At 44.5% G+C, this 20,069-nt stretch overlaps 1 protein-coding gene across 11 annotated transcripts in view; it reads left to right on the top strand.

The window, feature by feature from the left end:
* The window catches only part of LOC110517734 (probable JmjC domain-containing histone demethylation protein 2C), a 225,697-nt gene that overhangs the window by 127,394 nt on the left and 78,234 nt on the right, over positions 1 to 20,069 (top strand). For all 11 annotated transcript variants that reach the window (XM_036972063.1, XM_036972064.1, XM_036972068.1 and 8 more), the window contains exons 4-6: positions 10,083 to 10,188; positions 13,206 to 13,330; positions 16,798 to 16,938. In XM_036972063.1, the coding sequence (XP_036827958.1) occupies positions 10,083 to 10,188; positions 13,206 to 13,330; positions 16,798 to 16,938 (372 nt within the window). The remainder of the gene's footprint in view (positions 1 to 10,082; positions 10,189 to 13,205; positions 13,331 to 16,797; positions 16,939 to 20,069) is intronic.

Here is a 20,069-nt window from a genome sequence, read left to right as displayed (position 1 = left end):
AATGTCCCCAATCACTGCCCTGGTTCATTGGGACATTTTTTTAGACCAGAGGAAAGAGTGCCTCCTACTGGCCCTCCAACACCACTTCCAGCAGCATCTAGTCTCCCATCCAGGGACCGACCAGGACCAACCCTGCTTAGCTTTAGAAGCAAGCCAGCAGTGGTATGCAGGGTGGAATGCTGCTGGCATGGATGTATAGGGCTACCAACCATACTGTTGACTGTCTAATGGATGTATAGGTCTACCAACCATACTGTTGACTGTCTAATGGATGTATAGGTCTACCAACCATACTGTTGACTGTCTAATGGATGGATGTATAGGTCTACCAACCATACTGTTGACTGTCTAATGGATGGATGTATAGGGCTACCAACCATACTGTTGACTGTCTGATGGATGTATAGGTCTACCAACCATACTGTTGACTGTCTGATGGATGTATAGGTCTACCAACCATACTGTTGACTGTCTAATGGATGGATGTATAGGGCTACCAACCATACTGTTGACTGTCTGATGGATGTATAGGTCTACCAACCATACTGTTGACTGTCTAATGGATGGATGTATAGGGCTACCAACCATACTGTTGACTGTCTGATGGATGTATAGGTCTACCAACCATACTGTTGACTGTCTGATGGATGTATAGGTCTACCAACCATACTGTAGACTGTCTAATGGATGTATAGGTCTACCAACCATACTGTTGACTGTCTGATGGATGTATAGGTCTACCAACCATACTGTTGACTGTCTGATGGATGTATAGGTCTACCAACCATACTGTTGACTGTCTGATGGATGTATAGGTCTACCAACCATACTGTTGACTGTCTATGGATGTATAGGTCTACCAACCATACTGTTGACTGTCTAATGGATGGATGTATAGGTCTACCAACCATACTGTTGACCGTCTGATGGATGTATAGGTCTACCAACCATACTGTTGACTGTCTAATGGATGTATAGGGCTACCAACCATACTGTTGACTGTCTGATGGATGTATAGGTCTACCAACCATACTGTTGACTGTCTGATGGATGTATAGGTCTACCAACCATACTGTTGACTGTCTAATGGATGTATAGGGCTACCAACCATACTGTTGACTGTCTGATGGATGTATAGGTCTACCAACCATACTGTTGACTGTCTAATGGATGTATAGGGCTACCAACCATACTGTTGACTGTCTAATGGATGTATAGGTCTACCAACCATACTGTTGACTGTCTAATGGATGTATAGGTCTACCAACCATACTGTTGACTGTCTAATGGATGGATGTATAGGGCTACCAACCATACTGTTGACTGTCTAATGGATGTATAGGTCTACCAACCATACTGTTGACTGTCTAATGGATGGATGTATAGGGCTACCAACCATACTGTTGACTGTCCAATGGATGTATAGGGCTACCAACCATACTGTTGACTGTCTAATGGATGGATGTATAGGGCTACCAACCATACTGTTGACTGTCTAATGGATGGATGTATAGGTCTACCAACCATACTGTTGACTGTGTGATGGATGGATGTATAGGTCTACCAACCATACTGTTGACTGTCTAATGGGTGGATGTATAGGTCTACCAACCATACTGTTGACTGTCTGATGGATGGATGTATAGGTCTACCAACCATACTGTTGACTGTCTAATGGGTGGATGTATAGGTCCACCAACCATACTGTTGACTGTCTATGGATGTATAGGTCTACCAACCATACTGTTGACTGTCCAATGGATGTATAGGTCTACCAACCATACTGTTGACTGTCTGATGGATGTATAGGTCTACCAACCATACTGTTGACTGTCTGATGGATGTATAGGTCTACCAACCATACTGTTGACTGTCTAATGGATGGATGTATAGGTCTACCAACCATACTGTTGACTGTCCAATGGATGTATAGGGCTACCAACCATACTGTTGACTGTCTAATGGGTGTATAGGTCTACCAACCATACTGTTGACTGTCTGATGGATGTATAGGTCTACCAACCATACTGTTGACTGTCTAATGGGTGGATGTATAGGTCCACCAACCATACTGTTGACTGTCTATGGATGTATAGGTCTACCAACCATACTGTTGACTGTCCAATGGATGTATAGGTCTACCAACCATACTGTTGACTGTCTGATGGATGTATAGGTCTACCAACCATACTGTTGACTGTCTGATGGATGTATAGGTCTACCAACCATACTGTTGACTGTCTAATGGATGGATGTATAGGTCTACCAACCATACTGTTGACTGTCCAATGGATGTATAGGGCTACCAACCATACTGTTGACTGTCTAATGGGTGTATAGGTCTACCAACCATACTGTTGACTGTCTGATGGATGTATAGGTCTACCAACCATACTGTTGACTGTCTAATGGATGGATGTATAGGGCTACCAACCATACTGTTGACTGTCTGATGGATGGATGTATAGGTCTACCAACCATACTGTTGACTGTCTAATGGATGTATGTATAGGGCTACCAACCATACTGTTGACTGTCTGATGGATGGATGTATAGGGCTACCAACCATACTGTTGACTGTCTAATGGATGGATGTATAGGTCTACCAACCATACTGTTGACTGTCTATGGATGTATAGGTCTACCAACCATACTGTTGACTGTCCAATGGATGTATAGGTCTACCAACCATACTGTTGACTGTCTGATGGATGTATAGGGCTACCAACCATACTGTTGACTGTCTAATGGATGTATAGGTCTACCAACCATACTGTTGACTGTCTGATGGATGTATAGGTCTACCAACCATACTGTTGACTGTCTAATGGATGGATGTATAGGGCTACCAACCATACTGTTGACTGTCTAATGGATGTATAGGTCCACCAACCATACTGTTGACTGTCTAATAGATGTATAGGTCTACCAACCATACTGTTGACTGTCTAATGGATGGATGTATAGGGCTACCAACCATACTGTTGACTGTCTAATGGATGGATGTATAGGTCTACCAACCATACTGTTGACTGTCTAATGGATGGATGTATAGGGCTACCAACCATACTGTTGACTGTCTAATGGATGTATAGGTCCACCAACCATACTGTTGACTGTCTAATAGATGTATAGGTCTACCAACCATACTGTTGACTGTCTAATGGATGGATGTATAGGGCTACCAACCATACTGTTGACTCTCTAATGGATGTATAGGTCTACCAACCATACTGTTGACTGTCTAATGGATGTATAGGTCCACCAACCATACTGTTGACTGTCTAATAGATGTATAGGTCTACCAACCATACTGTTGACTGTCTAATGGATGGATGTATAGGGCTACCAACCATACTGTTGACTGTCTAATGGATGGATGTATAGGTCTACCAACCATACTGTTGACTGTCCAATGGATGTATAGGTCTACCAACCATACTGTTGACTGTCTGATGGATGTATAGGGCTACCAACCATACTGTTGACTGTCTAATGGATGTATAGGTCTACCAACCATACTGTTGACTGTCTGATGGATGTATAGGTCTACCAACCATACTGTTGACTGTCTAAGGGATGTATAGGTCTACCAACCATACTGTTGACTGTCTAATGGGTGTATAGGTCTACCAACCATACTGTTGACTGTCTGATGGATGTATAGGTCTACCAACCATACTGTTGACTGTCTGATGGATGTATAGGTCTACCAACCATACTGTTGACTGTCTAATGGGTGTATAGATCTACCAACCATACTGTTGACTGTCTGATGGATGTATAGGTCTACCAACCATACTGTTGACTGTCTAATGGATGTATAGGTCTACCAACCATACTGTTGACTGTCTAATGGATGGATGTATAGGGCTACCAACCATACTGTTGACTGTCTGATGGATGTATAGGTCTACCAACCATACTGTTGACTGTCTAATGGATGTATAGGGCTACCAACCATACTGTTGACTGTCTAATGGATGTATAGGTCTACCAACCATACTGTAGACTGTCTAATGGATGGATGTATAGGGCTACCAACCATACTGTTGACTGTCTAATGGGTGTATAGGTCTACCAACCATACTGTTGACTGTCTGATGGATGTATAGGTCTACCAACCATACTGTTGACTGTCTAATGGATGGATGTATAGGTCTACCAACCATACTGTTGACTGTCTATGGATGTATAGGTCTACCAACCATACTGTTGACTGTCCAATGGATGGATGTATAGGTCTACCAACCATACTGTTGACTGTCTAATGGATGGATGTATAGGTCTACCAACCATACTGTTGACTGTCTAATGGATGTATAGGTCAGGTATAGGCTAGTTGGTTAATTATGGAATGATGGATGGGAAGTCATGATAGGACTGTAATTTAAATCCACACTGTTGTCGAGACACACACACACACACACACACACACACACACACACACACACACACACACACACACACACACAGAGACCCACACAGAACTTCAGCTACCTGATATGTGGATGCTCTCCTCAGCTGATTAGAGCCTGGAGCCCTGTCTGTCAGTCCTGTCTGTCAGTCCTGTCGGTCTGTCTGTCCTGTCGGTCGGTCGGTCGGTCCTGTCTGTTGAAGACGGGGGCTTCCAAGGCCTGCACAGAGAGCAGAAGAGTGTCTGAGCTGCCTCTCACACTCACACACACCCTCTCTCCCCTCTGCCTTCCTGTCTCAGTAGTAGAAAGGGACGGGAAGAGGAAGCCTTGTTTTTCTGGGTCAAAGTTGTATCTGGAAGTATTTTAAATTCCATAACGCAGCAACACCCTAACTGGAACAAATAGAAGATCCTCCAACACACTGATGTTACAGCCCAGAGAGAGAAGGGGAGGGGAGGAGGGCCAGAGAGAGAAGGGGAGGGGAGGAGGGCCAGAGAGAGAAGGGGAGGGGAGGAGGGCCAGAGAGAGAAGGGGAGGGGAGGAGGGCCAGAGAGAGAAGGGGAGGGGAGGAGGGCCAGAGAGAGAAGGGGAGGGGAGGAGGGCCAGACAGAGAAGGGGAGGGGAGGAGGGCCAGAGAAAGACATAACAGGCATGGGTATTTTCTAATTGGATCCGTGGACAACAGTCCCCCAGCTCGGTCCTCCCAGCCCCCCAGCCAGGGTTAGGGTCCTCCCAGCCCCCCAGCCAGGGTTAGGGTCCTCCCAGACCCCCAGCCAGCCCATCCAGACAGGGTTAGGGTCCTCCCAGCCCCCAGCCAGGGTTAGGGTACTCCCAGCCCCCCAGCCAAGGTTAGGGTCCTCCCAGACCCCCAGCCAAGGTTAGGGTCCTCCCAGACCCCCAGCCAGGGTTAGGGTCCTCCCAGCCCCCCAGCCAGGGTTATGGTCCTCCCAGCCCCCCAGCCAGGGTTATGGTCCCCCCAGCCCCCCAGCCAGGGTTATGGTCCTCCCAGCCCCCCAGCCAGGGTTATGGTCCTCCCAGCCCCCCAGACAGGGTTATGGTCCTCCCAGCCCCCCAGACAGGGTTAGGGTCCTCACAGCCCCCCAGCCAAGGTTAGGGTCCTCCCAGCCAGGGTTAGGGTCTTCCCAGACCCCCAGCCAGGGTTAGGGTCCTCCCAGCCCCCCAGACAGGGTTAGGGTCCTCACAGCCCCCCAGCCAGGGTTAGGGTCCTCACAGCCCCCAGCCAGGGTTAGGGTCCTCCCAGACCCCCAGCCAGCCCATCCAAACAGGGTTAGGGTCCTCCCAGACCCCCAGCCAGGGTTAGGGTCCTCCCAGCCCCCTAGCCAGTTTGCTTTTAAACTTAGTGTGTTTATGTGGGTGGAAAAAGATGACCAACTTGGTTGACATGGTCTGTCTAAACCCAGGAAAATATAGTGGGCCATTTTACTGTTAGCTATTCTGTCCTTCTACAAATTCACAGTTTACTGGCTCCTTCCTTTCTCTTCCTCCATATATACACACAGTTAGATACAGATTTGTTGTTGTCTGGTTCTCTTCTCTTCCTCCATATCTACACACAGTTAGATACAGATCTGTTGTTGTCTGGTTCTCTTCTCTTCCTCCATATCTACACACAGTTAGATACAGATCTGTTGTTGTCTGGCTCTCTTCTCTTCCTCCATATCTACACAGATCTGTTGTTGTTGTCTGGCTCTCTTCTCTTCCTCCATATCTACACACAGTTAGACACAGATCTGTTGTTGTCTGTCTGGCTCTCTTCTCTTCCTCCATATCTACACAGTTAGATACAGATCTGTTGTTGTCTGGTTCTCTTCTCTTCCTCCATATCTACACAGTTAGATACAGATCTGTTGTCTGTCTGGTTCTCTTCTCTTCCTCCATATCTACACACAGTTAGATACAGATCTGTTGTTGTCTGGTTCTCTTCTCTTCCTCCATATCTACACACAGTTAGACACAGATCTGTTGTTGTCTGGTTCTCTTCTCTTCCTCCATATATACACACAGTTAGACACAGATCTGTTGTTGTCTGGTTCTCTTCTCTTCCTCCATATCTACACACAGTTAGATACAGATCTGTTGTTGTCTGGTTCTCTTCTCTTCCTCCATATCTACACACAGTTAGATACAGATCTGTTGTTGTCTGTCTGGTTCTCTTCCTCCATATCTACACACAGTTAGATACAGATCTGTTGTCTGGTTCTCTTCTCTTCCTCCATATCTACACACAGTTAGACACATATCTGTTGTTGTCTGGTTCTCTTCTCTTCCTCCATATCTACACACAGTTAGATACAGATCTGTTGTTGTCTGTCTGGTTCTCTTCCTCCATATCTACACACAGTTAGATACAGATCTGTTGTTGTCTGGTTCTCTTCTCTTCCTCCATATCTACACACAGTTAGACACAGATCTGTTGTTGTCTGTCTGGTTCTCTTCTCTTCCTCCATATCTACACACAGTTAGACACAGATCTGTTGTCTGTCTGGTTCTCTTCTCTTCCTCCATATCTACACACAGTTAGACACAGATCTATTGTTGTCTGTCTGGTTCTCTTCTCTTCCTCCATATCTACACAGTTAGACACAGATCTGTTGTTGTCTGTCTGGTTCTCTTCTCTTCCTCCATATCTACACACAGTTAGACACAGATCTGTTGTTGTCTGGTTCTCTTCTCTTCCTCCATATCTACACACAGTTAGACACAGATCTATTGTTGTCTGTCTGGTTCTCTTCTCTTCCTCCATATCTACACAGTTAGACACAGATCTGTTGTTGTCTGTCTGGTTCTCTTCTCTTCCTCCATATCTACACACAGGTAGACACAGATCTGTTGTTGTCTGTCTGGTTCCCTTCTCTTCCTCCATATCTACATACAGTTAGACACAGATCTGTTGTTGTCTGTCTGGTTCTCTTCCTCCATATCTACACACAGGTAGACACAGATCTGTTGTTGTCTGTCTGGCTCTCTTCTCTCCCTCCATATCTACACAGTTAGACACAGATCTGTTGTTGTCTGGTTCTCTTCTCTTCCTCCATATCTACACACAGTTAGATACAGATCTGTTGTTGTCTGTCTGGCTCTCTTCTCTTCCTCCATATCTACACACAGTTAGACACAGATCTGTTGTTGTCTGTCTGGTTCTCTTCTCTACCTCCATATCTACACACAGTTAGATACAGATCTGTTGTTGTCTGGTTCTCTTCTCTTCCTCCATATCTACACACAGTTAGATACAGATCTGTTGTTGTCTGTCTGGTTCTCTTCCTCCATATCTACACACAGTTAGATACAGATCTGTTGTTGTCTGGTTCTCTTCTCTTCCTCCATATCTACACAGTTAGACACAGATCTGTTGTTGTCTGTCTGGCTCTCTTCTCTTCCTCCATATCTACACACAGTTAGATACAGATCTGTTGTTGTCTGGTTCTCTTCTCTTCCTCCATATCTACACACAGTTAGATACAGATCTGTTGTTGTCTGTCTGGTTCTCTACCTCCATATCTACACACAGTTAGATACAGATCTGTTGTTGTCTGGTTCTCTTCTCTTCCTCCATATCTACACAGTTAGACACAGATCTGTTGTTGTCTGTCTGGCTCTCTTCTCTTCCTCCATATCTACACACAGTTAGATACAGATCTGTTGTTGTCTGGTTCTCTTCTCTTCCTCCATATCTACACACAGTTAGACACAGATCTGTTGTTGTCTGTCTGGTTCTCTTCTCTTCCTCCATATCTACACACAGTTAGACACAGATCTGTTGTCTGTCTGGTTCTCTTCTCTTCCTCCATATCTACACACAGGTAGACACAGATCTGTTGTTGTCTGTCTGGTTCTCTTCTCTTCCTCCATATCTACACACAGTTAGACACAGATCTGTTGTTGTCTGGTTCTCTTCTCTTCCTCCATATCTACACACAGGTAGACACAGATCTGTTGTTGTCTGTCTGGTTCTCTTCTCTTCCTCCATATCTACACACAGTTAGACACAGATCTGTTGTTGTCTGGTTCTCTTCTCTTCCTCCATATCTACACACAGTTAGACACAGATCTGTTGTTGTCTGTCTGGTTCTCTTCTCTTCCTCCATATCTACACACAGGTAGACCCAGATCTACTGTCTATCTATCAAGTGTGTGCAGAGCTGTCATCAAGGCAAAGGGTAGCTGATGAATCTAAAATACACAGGTTTCTGGTGACTACATAATTCCATGTGTTATTTCATAGTTTTGACGTCTTCACTATTATTCTACAATGTAGAAAATAAAGAAAAACCCTGGAATACACACACACACACACACACACACACACACACACACACACACACACACACACACACACACACACACACACACACACACACACACACACACACACACACACACACACACACACACACACACACACAGTGGCAAGAAAAAGTATGTGAACCATGCCTCGAGCAAAAGACCAAAGATTAAGAATGGTTGACTTGGGTGGAGCAAGGGTGGAGTAGACATTGGTGCTGGAAAACCTTGGTAGAGCATGGGTGGAGTAGACATTGGTGCTGGAAAACCTTGGTAGAGCAAGGGTGGAGTAGACATTGGTGCTGGAAAACCTTGGTAGAGCATGGGTGGAGTAGACATTGGTGCTGGAAAACCTTGGTGGAGCATGGGTGGAGTAGACATTGGTGCTGGAAAACCTTGGTAGAGCATGGGTGGAGTAGACATTGGTGCTGGAAAACCTTGGTGGAGCATGGGTGGAGTAGACATTGGTGCTGGAAAACCTTGGTAGAGCATGGGTGGAGTAGACATTGGTGCTGGAAAACCTTGGTGGAGCAAGGGTGGAGTAGACATTGGTGCTGGAAAACCTTGGTGGAGCATGGGTGGAGTAGACATTGGTGCTGGAAAACCTTGGTAGAGCATGGGTGGAGTAGACATTGGTGCTGGAAAACCTTGGTATAGCATGGGTGGAGTAGACATTGGTGCTGGAAAACCTTGGTAGAGCATGGGTGGAGTAGACATTGGTGCTGGAAAACCTTGGTAGAGCATGGGCGGAGTAGACATTGGTGCTGGAAAACCTTGGTAGAGCATGGGTGGAGTAGACATTGGTGCATGGATGAAAGGAAAGTAGACATCGTGGGGCTCATGAATTTCCTCATTTTCTGCTTCAGACCAGTGCCTACTTCTCACTTAAAAGATGGTTTCTTGGTTTTTAATTGTAGTAAATACGTAATGTATTGTCTGGTATAATACACAGGTTCTACTTCCAGTTGTAATGTACTGAATGGTCTTTAGTATGTATATAATAGGGTTCTACCTCCAGTTGTAATGTACTGAATGGTCTTTAGTATGTATATAATAGGGTTCTACCTCCAGTTGTAATGTACTGAATGGTCTTTAGTATGTATATAATAGGGTTCTACCTCCAGTTGTAATGTACTGAATGGTCTTTAGTATGTATATAATAGGGTTCTACCTCCAGTTGTAATGTACTGAATGGTCTTTAGTATGTATATAATAGGGTTCTACCTCCAGTTGTAATGTACTGAATGGTCTTTAGTATGTATATAATAGGGTTCTACCTCCAGTTGTAATGTACTGAATGGTCTTTAGTATGTATATAATAGGGTTCTAATGTGTCTGCTCCTCCGTCTGTGTCTGCAGGAGGAAGTGGATAGTTTGAGTCCTGTTCTCAGGGACAACCCTCAGCTTCATGAAGAGGTCAGGTTCTGGCTCAAAGATCAAAAGGTTCAGGACATTTTTTTGCAAGGTAAGAAACACTGATGTGTTTAATATTTAACAAACCCAACCAACTTGTCTGTTCACTGTGATGATGCTTAGTCCTTCGAGCCCTATTCCCTATATAGAACACTACTGTTGACCAGAGCCCTATTCCCTATATAGAACACTACTGTTGACCAGGGCCCTATTCCCTATATAGAACACTACTGTTGACCAGAGCCCTATTCCCTATATAGAACACTACTGTTGACCAGAGCCCTATTCCCTATATAGAACACTACTGTTGACCAGGGCCCTATTCCCTATATAGAACACTACTGTTGACCAGAGCCCTATTCCCTATATAGAACACTACTGTTGACCAGAGCCCTATTCCCTATATAGAACACTACTGTTGACCAGAGCCCTCTTCCCTATATAGAACACTACTGTTGACCAGAGCCCTATTCCCTATATAGTACACTACTGTTGACCAGAGCCCTATTCCCTATATAGAACACTACTGTTGACCAGAGTCCTATTCCCTATATAGAACACTACTGTTGACCAGGGCCCTCTTCCCTATATAGAACACTACTGTTGACCAGGGCCCTCTTCCCTATATAGTACACTACTGTTGACCAGAGCCCTATTCCCTATATAGAACACTACTGTTGACCAGGGCCCTCTTCCCTATATAGAACACTACTGTTGACCAGAGCCCTATTCCCTGTTGACCAGAGCCCTATTCCCTATATAGTGCACTACTGTTGACCAGAGCCCTACTCCCTATATAGAACACTACTGTTGACCAGGGCCCTATTCCCTATATAGTACACTACTGTTGACCAGGGCCCTATTCCCTATATAGAACACTACTGTTGACCAGGGCCCTATTCCCTATATAGTACACTACTGTTGACCAGAGCCCTATTCCCTATATAGACCACTACTGTTGACCAGAGCCCTATTCCCTATATAGAACACTACTGTTGACCAGGGCCCTATTCCCTATATAGTGCACTACTGTTGACCAGGGCCCTATTCCCTATATAGAACACTACTGTTGACCAGGGCCCTATTCCCTATATAGTACACTACTGTTGACCAGAGCCCTATTCCCTATATAGAACACTACTGTTGACCAGAGCCCTATTCCCTATATAGAACACTACTGTTGACCAGAGCCCTATTCCCTATATAGAACACTACTGTTGACCAGAGCCCTATTCCCTATATAGAACACTACTGTTGACCAGAGCCCTATTCCCTATATAGAACACTACTGTTGACCAGAGCCCTATTCCCTATATAGAACACTACTGTTGACCAGAGCCCTATTCCCTATATAGAACACTACTGTTGACCAGAGCCCTATTCCCTATATAGAACACTACTGTTGACCAGAGCCCTATTCCCTATATAGAACACTACTGTTGACCACTACTCTGTTGTGTTATCTATCCAAGCCGACACTGATTTCCATACCTGGTCCTGTGTCTGCTGGTACTGACATCAGACACCAGAAGAGACTGTCTGTTAGTCAGTGTGTTGTGAGGAGGAGACTGTCTGTTAGTCAGTGTGTTTGACCACAGCTGATGAATCTCTGTGGTCTTGCGCTTGTTAACAACATCCACATTGTAATGGGGATCTGTCTTGTCTGTAGACGCTGGCCAAGGTGCATGTACCTCAGGGACCTCTCTGTGGTGCTAATGGACAGAGAAACAGTTGAAGCGTTTCAGACAGGTCTCTGATATTGAATGTGTATGGCGGGTCAGGAAGAACATCTAGCCTAGCTACAGATGTCTGAATTGGTACATCTAGCCTAGCTACAGATGTCTGAATTGGTACATCTAGCCTAGCTACAGATGTCTGAATTGGTACATCTAGCCTAGCTACAGATGTCTGAATTGGTACATCTAGCCTAGCTACAGATGTCTGAATTGGTACATCTAGCCTAGCTACAGATGTCTGAATTGGTACATCTAGCCGAGCTACAGATGTCTGAATTGGTACATCTAGCCTAGCTACAGATGTCTGAATTGGCACATCTAGCCTAGCTACAGATGTCTGAATTGGTACATCTAGCCGAGCTACAGATGTCTGAATTGGTACATCTAGCCTAGCTACAGATGTCTGAATTGGTACATCTAGCCTAGCTACAGATGTCTGAATTGGTACATCTAGCCTAGCTACAGATGTCTGAATTGGTACATCTAGCCGAGCTACAGATGTCTGAATTGGTACATCTAGCCTAGCTACAGATGTCTGAATTGGTACATCTAGCCTAGCTACAGATGTCTGAATTGGTACATCTAGCCTAGCTACAGATGTCTGAATTGGTACTTCTAGCCTAGCTACAGATGTCTGAATTGGTACATCTCGCCTGGCTACAGATGTCTGAATTGGTACATCTAGCCAGGCTACAGATGTCTGAATTGGTACATCTAGCCAGGCTACAGATGTCTGAATTGGTACATCTAGCCAGGCTACAGATGTCTGAATTGGTACATCTAGCCAGGCTACAGTTGTCTGAATTGGTACATCTAGCCGAGCTACAGATGTCTGAATTGGTACATCTAGCCAGGCTACAGTTGTCTGAATTGGTACATCTAGCCAGGCTACAGATGTCTGAATTGGTACATCTAGCCTAGCTACAGATGTCTGAATTGGTACATCTAGCCGAGCTACAGATGTCTGAATTGGTACATCTAGCCTAGCTACAGATGTCTGAATTGGTACATCTAGCCTAGCTACAGATGTCTGAATTGGTACATCTAGCCTGGCTACAGATGTCTGAATTGGTACATCTAGCCTAGCTACAGATGTCTGAATTGGTATCTGAAGTGGAATAAGTGAATAGTTTCAGTCTGTGTTTAACCCCCACGATGCTGTGTGTCACCATGCTGTGTGTCACCATGCTGTGTGTCACCATGCTGTGTGTCACCATGCTGTGTGTCACCATGCCACCATGCTGTGTGTCACCATGCCACCATGCTGTGTGTCACCATGCTGTGTGTCACCATGCTGTGTGTCACCATGTTGCTCCTGTCCCCTCTCCTTCAGGTCCGTATTCATTAAATGGTTACCGAGTTCGTGTTTACAGACAAGACTCGGCCACTCAGTGGTTCACAGGGATCATCACACATCATGACCTCTTCAGCCGTAATATGGTTGTGATGAATGACCAGGTAAATACACTCCTGTCTTTATATTAAATACACCTCTATACTCCTGTCTCCATATTAAATACACCTCTATACTCCTGTCTCCATATTAAATACACCTCTATACTCCTGTCTCCATATTAAATACACCTCTATACTCCTGTCTCCATATTAAATACACCTCTATACTCCTGTCTCCATATTAAATACACCTCTATACTCCTGTCTCCATATTAAATACACCTCTATACTCCTCCATATTAAATACACCTCTATACTCCTCCATATTAAATACACCTCTATACTCCTGTCTCCATATTAAATACACCTCTATACTCCTGTCTCCATATTAAATACACCTCTATACTCCTCCATATTAAATACACCTCTATACTCCTGTCTCCATATTAAATACACCTCTATACTCCTGTCTCCATATTAAATACACCTCTATACTCCTGTCTCCATATTAAATACACCTCTATACTCCTGTCTCCATATTAAATACACCTCTATACTCCTATCTCCATATTAAATACACCTCTATACTCCTCCATATTAAATACACCTCTATACTCCTGTCTCCATATTAAATACACCTCTATACTCCTATCTCCATATTAAATACACCTCTATACTCCTCCATATTAAATACACCTCTATACTCCTCCATATTAAATACACCTCTATACTCCTGTCTCCATATTAAATACACCTCTATACTCCTGTCTCCATATTAAATACACCTCTATACTCCTCCATATTAAATACACCTCTATACTCCTGTCTCCATATTAAATACACCTCTATACTCCTGTCTCCATATTAAATACACCTCTATACTCCTCCATATTAAATACACCTCTATACTCCTGTCTCCATATTAAATATACCTCTATACTCCTGTCTCCATATTAAATACACCTCTATACTCCTGTCTCCATATTAAATACACCTCTATACTCCTCCATATTAAATACACCTCTATACTCCTGTCTCCATATTAAATACACCTCTATACTCCTATCTCCATATTAAATACACCTCTATTCTCCTCCATATTAAATACACCTCTATACTCCTGTCTCCATATTAAATACACCTCTATACTCCTGTCTCCATATTAAATACACCTCTATACTCCTGTCTCCATATTAAATATACCTCTATACTCCTGTCTCCATATTAAATACACCTCTATACTCCTCCATATTAAATACACCTCTATACTCCTGTCTCCATATTAAATACACCTCTATACTCCTGTCTCCATATTAAATACACCTCTATACTCCTCCATATTAAATACACCTCTATACTCCTGTCTCCATATTAAATACACCTCTATACTCCTGCCTCCATATTAAATACACCTCTATACTCCTCCATATTAAATACACCTCTATACTCCTGTCTCCATATTAAATACACCTCTATACTCCTGTCTTCATATTAAATACACCTCTATACTCATGTCTCCATATTAAATACACCTCTATACTCCTGTCTCCATATTAAATACACCTCTATACTCCTGCCTCCATATTAAATACACCTCTATACTCCTCCATATTAAATACACCTCTATACTCCTGTCTCCATATTAAATACACCTCTATACTCCTGTCTCCATATTAAATACACCTCTATACTCCTGTCTCCATATTAAATACACCTCTATACTCCTGTCTCCATATTAAATACACCTCTATACTCCTGTCTCCATATTAAATACACCTCTATACTCCTGTCTCCATATTAAATACACCTCTATACTCCTCCATATTAAATACACCTCTATACTCCTGCCTCCATATTAAATACACCTCTATACTCCTCCATATTAAATACACCTCTATACTCCTCCATATTAAATACACCTCTATACTCCTCCATATTAAATACACCTCTATACTCCTCCATATTAAATACACCTCTATACTCCTATCTCCATATTAAATACACCTCTATACTCCTATCTCCATATTAAATACACCTCTATACTCCTCCATATTAAATACACCTCTATACTCCTCCATATTAAATACACCTCTATACTCCTCCATATTAAATACACCTCTATACTCCTGTCTCCATAATAAATACACCTCTATACTCCTGTCTCCATATTAAATACACCTCTATACTCCTGTCTCCATATTAAATACACCTCTATACTCCTATCTCCATATTAAATACACCTCTATACTCCTCCATATTAAATACACCTCTATACTCCTGTCTCCATATTAAATACACCTCTATACTCCTGTCTCCATATTAAATACACCTCTATACTCCTGCCTCCATATTAAATACACCTCTATACTCCTGTCTCCATATTAAATACACCTCTATACTCCTGTCTCCATATTAAATACACCTCTATACTCCTGTCTCCATATTAAATACACCTCTATACTCCTCCATATTAAATACACCTCTATACTCCTGTCTCCATATTAAATACACCTCTATACTCCTGTCTCCATATTAAATACACCTCTATACTCCTGTCTCCATATTAAATACACCTCTATACTCCTCCATATTAAATACACCTCTATACTCCTGTCTCCATATTAAATACACCTCTATACTCCTCCATATTAAATACACCTCTATACTCCTCCATATTAAATACACCTCTATACTCCTGTCTCCATATTAAATACACCTCTATACTCCTGTCTCCATATTAAATACACCTCTATACTCCTGTCTCCATATTAAATACACCTCTATACTCCTGTCTCCATATGAAATACACCTCTATACTCCTCCATATGAAATACACCTCTATACTCCTGTCTCCATATTAAATACACTTCTATACTCCTGTCTCCATATTAAATACACCTCTATAGTCCTGCCTCCATATTAAATACACCTCTATACTCCTCCATATTAAATACACCTCTATACTCCTGTCTCCATATTAAATACACCTCTATACTCCTCCATATTAAATACACCTCTATACTCCTCCATATTAAATACACCTCTATACTCCTGTCTTCATGATAAATACACCTCTATACTCCAACACAGAATGTTGACCCCTCTATGACCCCTGTCTGTCTCTGTCTGTGACCTCTACTAGGTTCCTAAGCCCCAGAACGTTGACCCCTGTCTGTCTCTGTCTGTGACCTCTACTAGGTTCTAGAGCCCCAGAATTTTGACCCCTGTCTGTCTCTGTCTGTGACCTCTACTAGGTTCCTAAGCCCCAGAACGTTGACCCCTGTCTGTCTCTGTCTGTGACCTCTACTAGGTTCTAGAGCCCCAGAACGTTGACCCCTGTCTGTCTCTGTCTGTGACCTCTACTAGGTTCTAGAGCCCCAGAATGTTGACCCCTGTCTCTCTGTCTGTGACCTCTACTAGGTTCTAGAGCCCCAGAACGTTGACCCCTGTCTGTCTCTGGCTGTGACCTCTACTAGGTTCTAGAGCCCCAGAACGTTGACCCCTGTCTCTCTGTCTGTGACCTCTACTAGGTTCTAGAGCCCCAGAATGTTGACCCCTCTATGATCCAGATGACCTTTCTGGACGATGTGGTCCACTCTCTGCTGAAAGGAGAGAACATTGGTATCCAGTCCCGACGCAGGTCCCGTTCCAACCAGAACAACTCTGCCCACGTGAGTACACACACACACACACACACACACACACACACACACACACATACACACATACACACATGTTAACACACACACATAAACCCACGCCTGCGCACACACACACACACACACACACACACACACACGTTAACCCTCTCTCTGCTGGAAGCATCTGTCCATCAGTCTCAGTGTTGATAGGTCTACTAATGCTGTTCGTTAGTGTCACGTGACTTGTTAGTCATTTGTTATTTCATTGGTGCTGATTTCTGTCTTTACATGTTGTTGTTGTTGTTGTTTTCAGTTTGGCTTTATCCTTTCCACTAGCTGTCTGTCAGTGTGGACAGCTTTAAAGTAACCATGTCAGTGGTATGCAACTCAACAGATACAATTTAGCTTCCAATCAATCAGTGGTGTTGCTGGTCCCTTTATCAGGAACCAGATCTCTCTGTGCCGCCATGTTGTTATCCAATTCGTCAACAGACAGCAGGAGGGAGACCCACCGGCACCACAGGAAGAGAGCAGGTACCACCGTCCAGAGGCCTCCTCTCTTCCTCTGTAGTACCCTGGTAGTGGTAGTCGTGGTGGTAGGTGTAGTAGTAGTGGTGGTGGTAGTAGTAGTGGTGGTGGTGGTGGTAGTAGTAGTGGTGGTGGTAGTAGTAGTAGTAGTAGTGGTGGTGGTGGTAGTAGGGTTGGTAGTAGTAGTGGTGGTGGTGGTAGTAGTAGTGGTGGTAGTAGTAGTGGTGGTAGTAGTAGTGGTGGTAGTGGTAATATAGGTGGTTGGTGGTGGTGGTAGTAGTGGTGGTGGTAGTAGTGGTGGTGGGTGTAGTAGTAGTAGTGGTGGTGGTAGGTGTAGTAGTAGTAGTGGTGGTGGTGGTGGTGGTAGTAGTAGTGGTGGTAGTGGTAATATAGGTGGTTGGTGGTGGTGGTGGGTGTAGTAGTAGTGGTGGTGGTAGGTGTAGTAGTAGTGGTGGTGGTGGTGGTAGTAGTGGTGGTAATATAGGTGGTTGGTGGTGGTGGTGGTAGTAGTAGTGGTGGTGGGTGTAGTAGTAGTGGTGGTGGTAGTAGTAGTGGTAGTGGTGGTGGTGGTGGTGGTGGTAGTAGTGGTGGTAGGTGTAGTAGTGGTGGTGGTGGTAGTATAGGTGGTTAGTGGTGGGGGTAGTGGTAGGTGTAGTAGTAGTAGTGGTGGTGCTGGTGGTAGTAGTATAGGTGGTTAGTGGTGGTGGTAGGTGTAGTAGTAGTGGTGGTGGTGGTAGTAGTGGTGGTAGTAGTAGTGGTGGTAGTGGTAATATAGGTGGTTGGTGGTGGTGGTGGTAGTAGTAGTGGTGGTGGGTGTAGTAGTAGTGGTGGTGGTAGTAGTAGTGGTGGTAGGTGTAGTAGTAGTGGTGGTGGGTGTAGTAGTAGTGGTGGTGGTAGTAGTAGTGGTGGTGGGTGTAGTAGTAGTGGTGGTGGGTGTAGTAGTAGTGGTGGTGGTAGTAGTGGTGGTAGGTGTAGTAGTGGTGGTGGTGGTGGTGGTGGTGGTAGTATAGGTGGTTAGTGGTGGGGTAGTGGTAGGTGTAGTAGTAGTAGTAGTAGTGGTGGTGGTAGTAGTGGTGGTAGTATAGGTGGTGGTGGTAGTGGTGGTGGTAGGTGTAGTAGTAGTGGTGGTAGTGGTGGTGGTAGGTGTAGTGGTGGTGGTAGTATAGGTGGTTAGTGGTAGTGGTGGTAGTAGCGGTGGTAGTGGTGGTGGTAGTAGCGGTGGTAGTGGTGGTGGTAGTAGTAGTGGTGGTAGTAGTAGTGGTGGTAGTGGTGTTGGTAGTGGTAGGTGTAGTAGTGGTGGTGGTGGTAGTAGTGGTGGTAGTAGTAGTGGTGGTAGTGGTGTTGGTAGTGGTAGGTGTAGTAGTGGTGGTGGTGGTGGTGGTGGTAGTATAGGTGGTTAGTGTTGGTGGTAGGTGTAGTGGTAGTGGTGGTGGTAGTAGTAGTAGTGGTGGTGGTGGTAGTATAGGTGGTTAGTGGTGGTGGTAGGTGTAGTAGTAGTGGTGGTAGTGGTGGTGGTAGGTGTAGTGGTGGTGGTAGTATAGGTGGTTAGTAGTGGTGGTAGTATAGGTGGTTAGTAGTGGTGGTGGTGGTAGTGGTAGTAGTGGTGGTGGTGGTAGGTGTAGTAGTAGCGGTGGTAGTGGTGGTGGTAGTAGTGGTGGTAGTAGTAGTGGTGGTAGTGGTGTTGGTAGTAGTAGTGGTGGTGGTGGTGGTGGTAGTATAGGTGGTTAGTAGTAGTGGTAGTGGTAGTGGTGGTAGTGGTGGTGGTAGGTGTAGTAGTAGCGGTGGTAGTGGTGGTAGGTGTAGTGGTGGTAGTAGTAGTGGTGGTGGTGGTGGTAGGTGTAGTGGTGGTAGGTGTAGTAGTGGTGGTAGGTGTAGTGGTGGTGGTAGGTGTAGTGGTGGTAGGTGTAGTAGTAGTGGTAGGTGTAGTGGTGGTGGTAGTAGTGGTGGTGGTAGTAGTGGTAGGTGTGGTGGTAGGTGTAGTGGTGGTGGTAGGTGTAGTAGTGGTGGTGGTAGGTGTAGTGGTGGTGGTGGTTGTAGGTGTGGTGGTAGGTGTAGTGGTGGTGGTAGGTGTAGTAGTGGTGGTGGTAGGTGTAGTGGTGGTGGTAAGTGTAGTAGTAGTATTGGTGGTGGTAGGTGTAGTAGTAGTGGTGGTGGTAGGTGTAGTAGTGGTGGTGGTAGGTGTAGTGGTGGTGGTGGTAAGTGTAGTGGTGGTAAGTGTGGTAGTGGTGGTGGCGGTGGTAGGTGTAGTAGTGGTGGTGGTAGGCGTACTGGTGGTGGTAAGTGTAGTGGTGGTAGGTGTGGTAGTGGTGGTGGTAAGTGTAGTGGTGTTAGGTGTGGTAGTGGTGGTGTTAGGTGTAGTAGTAGTATTAGTAGTGGTGGTGGTAGTAGTAGCACAAAGTCAGACAGCAGGGTAATAGGACCGTAGCACTAAGTCAGACAGCAGGGTAATAGTACCGTAGCACTAAGTCAGACAGCAGGGTAATAGTACCGTAGCACTAAGTCAGACAGCAGGGTAATAGTACCGTAGCACTAAGTCAGACAGCAGGGTAATAGTACCGTAGCACTAAGTCAGACAGCAGGGTAATAGTACCGTAGCACTAAGTCAGACAGCAGGGTAATAGTACCGTAGCACT

Source organism: Oncorhynchus mykiss, unplaced genomic scaffold (assembly GCF_013265735.2).
Source record: "Oncorhynchus mykiss isolate Arlee unplaced genomic scaffold, USDA_OmykA_1.1 un_scaffold_119, whole genome shotgun sequence".
Taxonomy (NCBI): domain Eukaryota; kingdom Metazoa; phylum Chordata; class Actinopteri; order Salmoniformes; family Salmonidae; genus Oncorhynchus; species Oncorhynchus mykiss.
The sequence above is the reverse complement of the archived record's forward strand: the minus strand, read 5'-3'. Positions and strand labels throughout refer to the sequence as shown.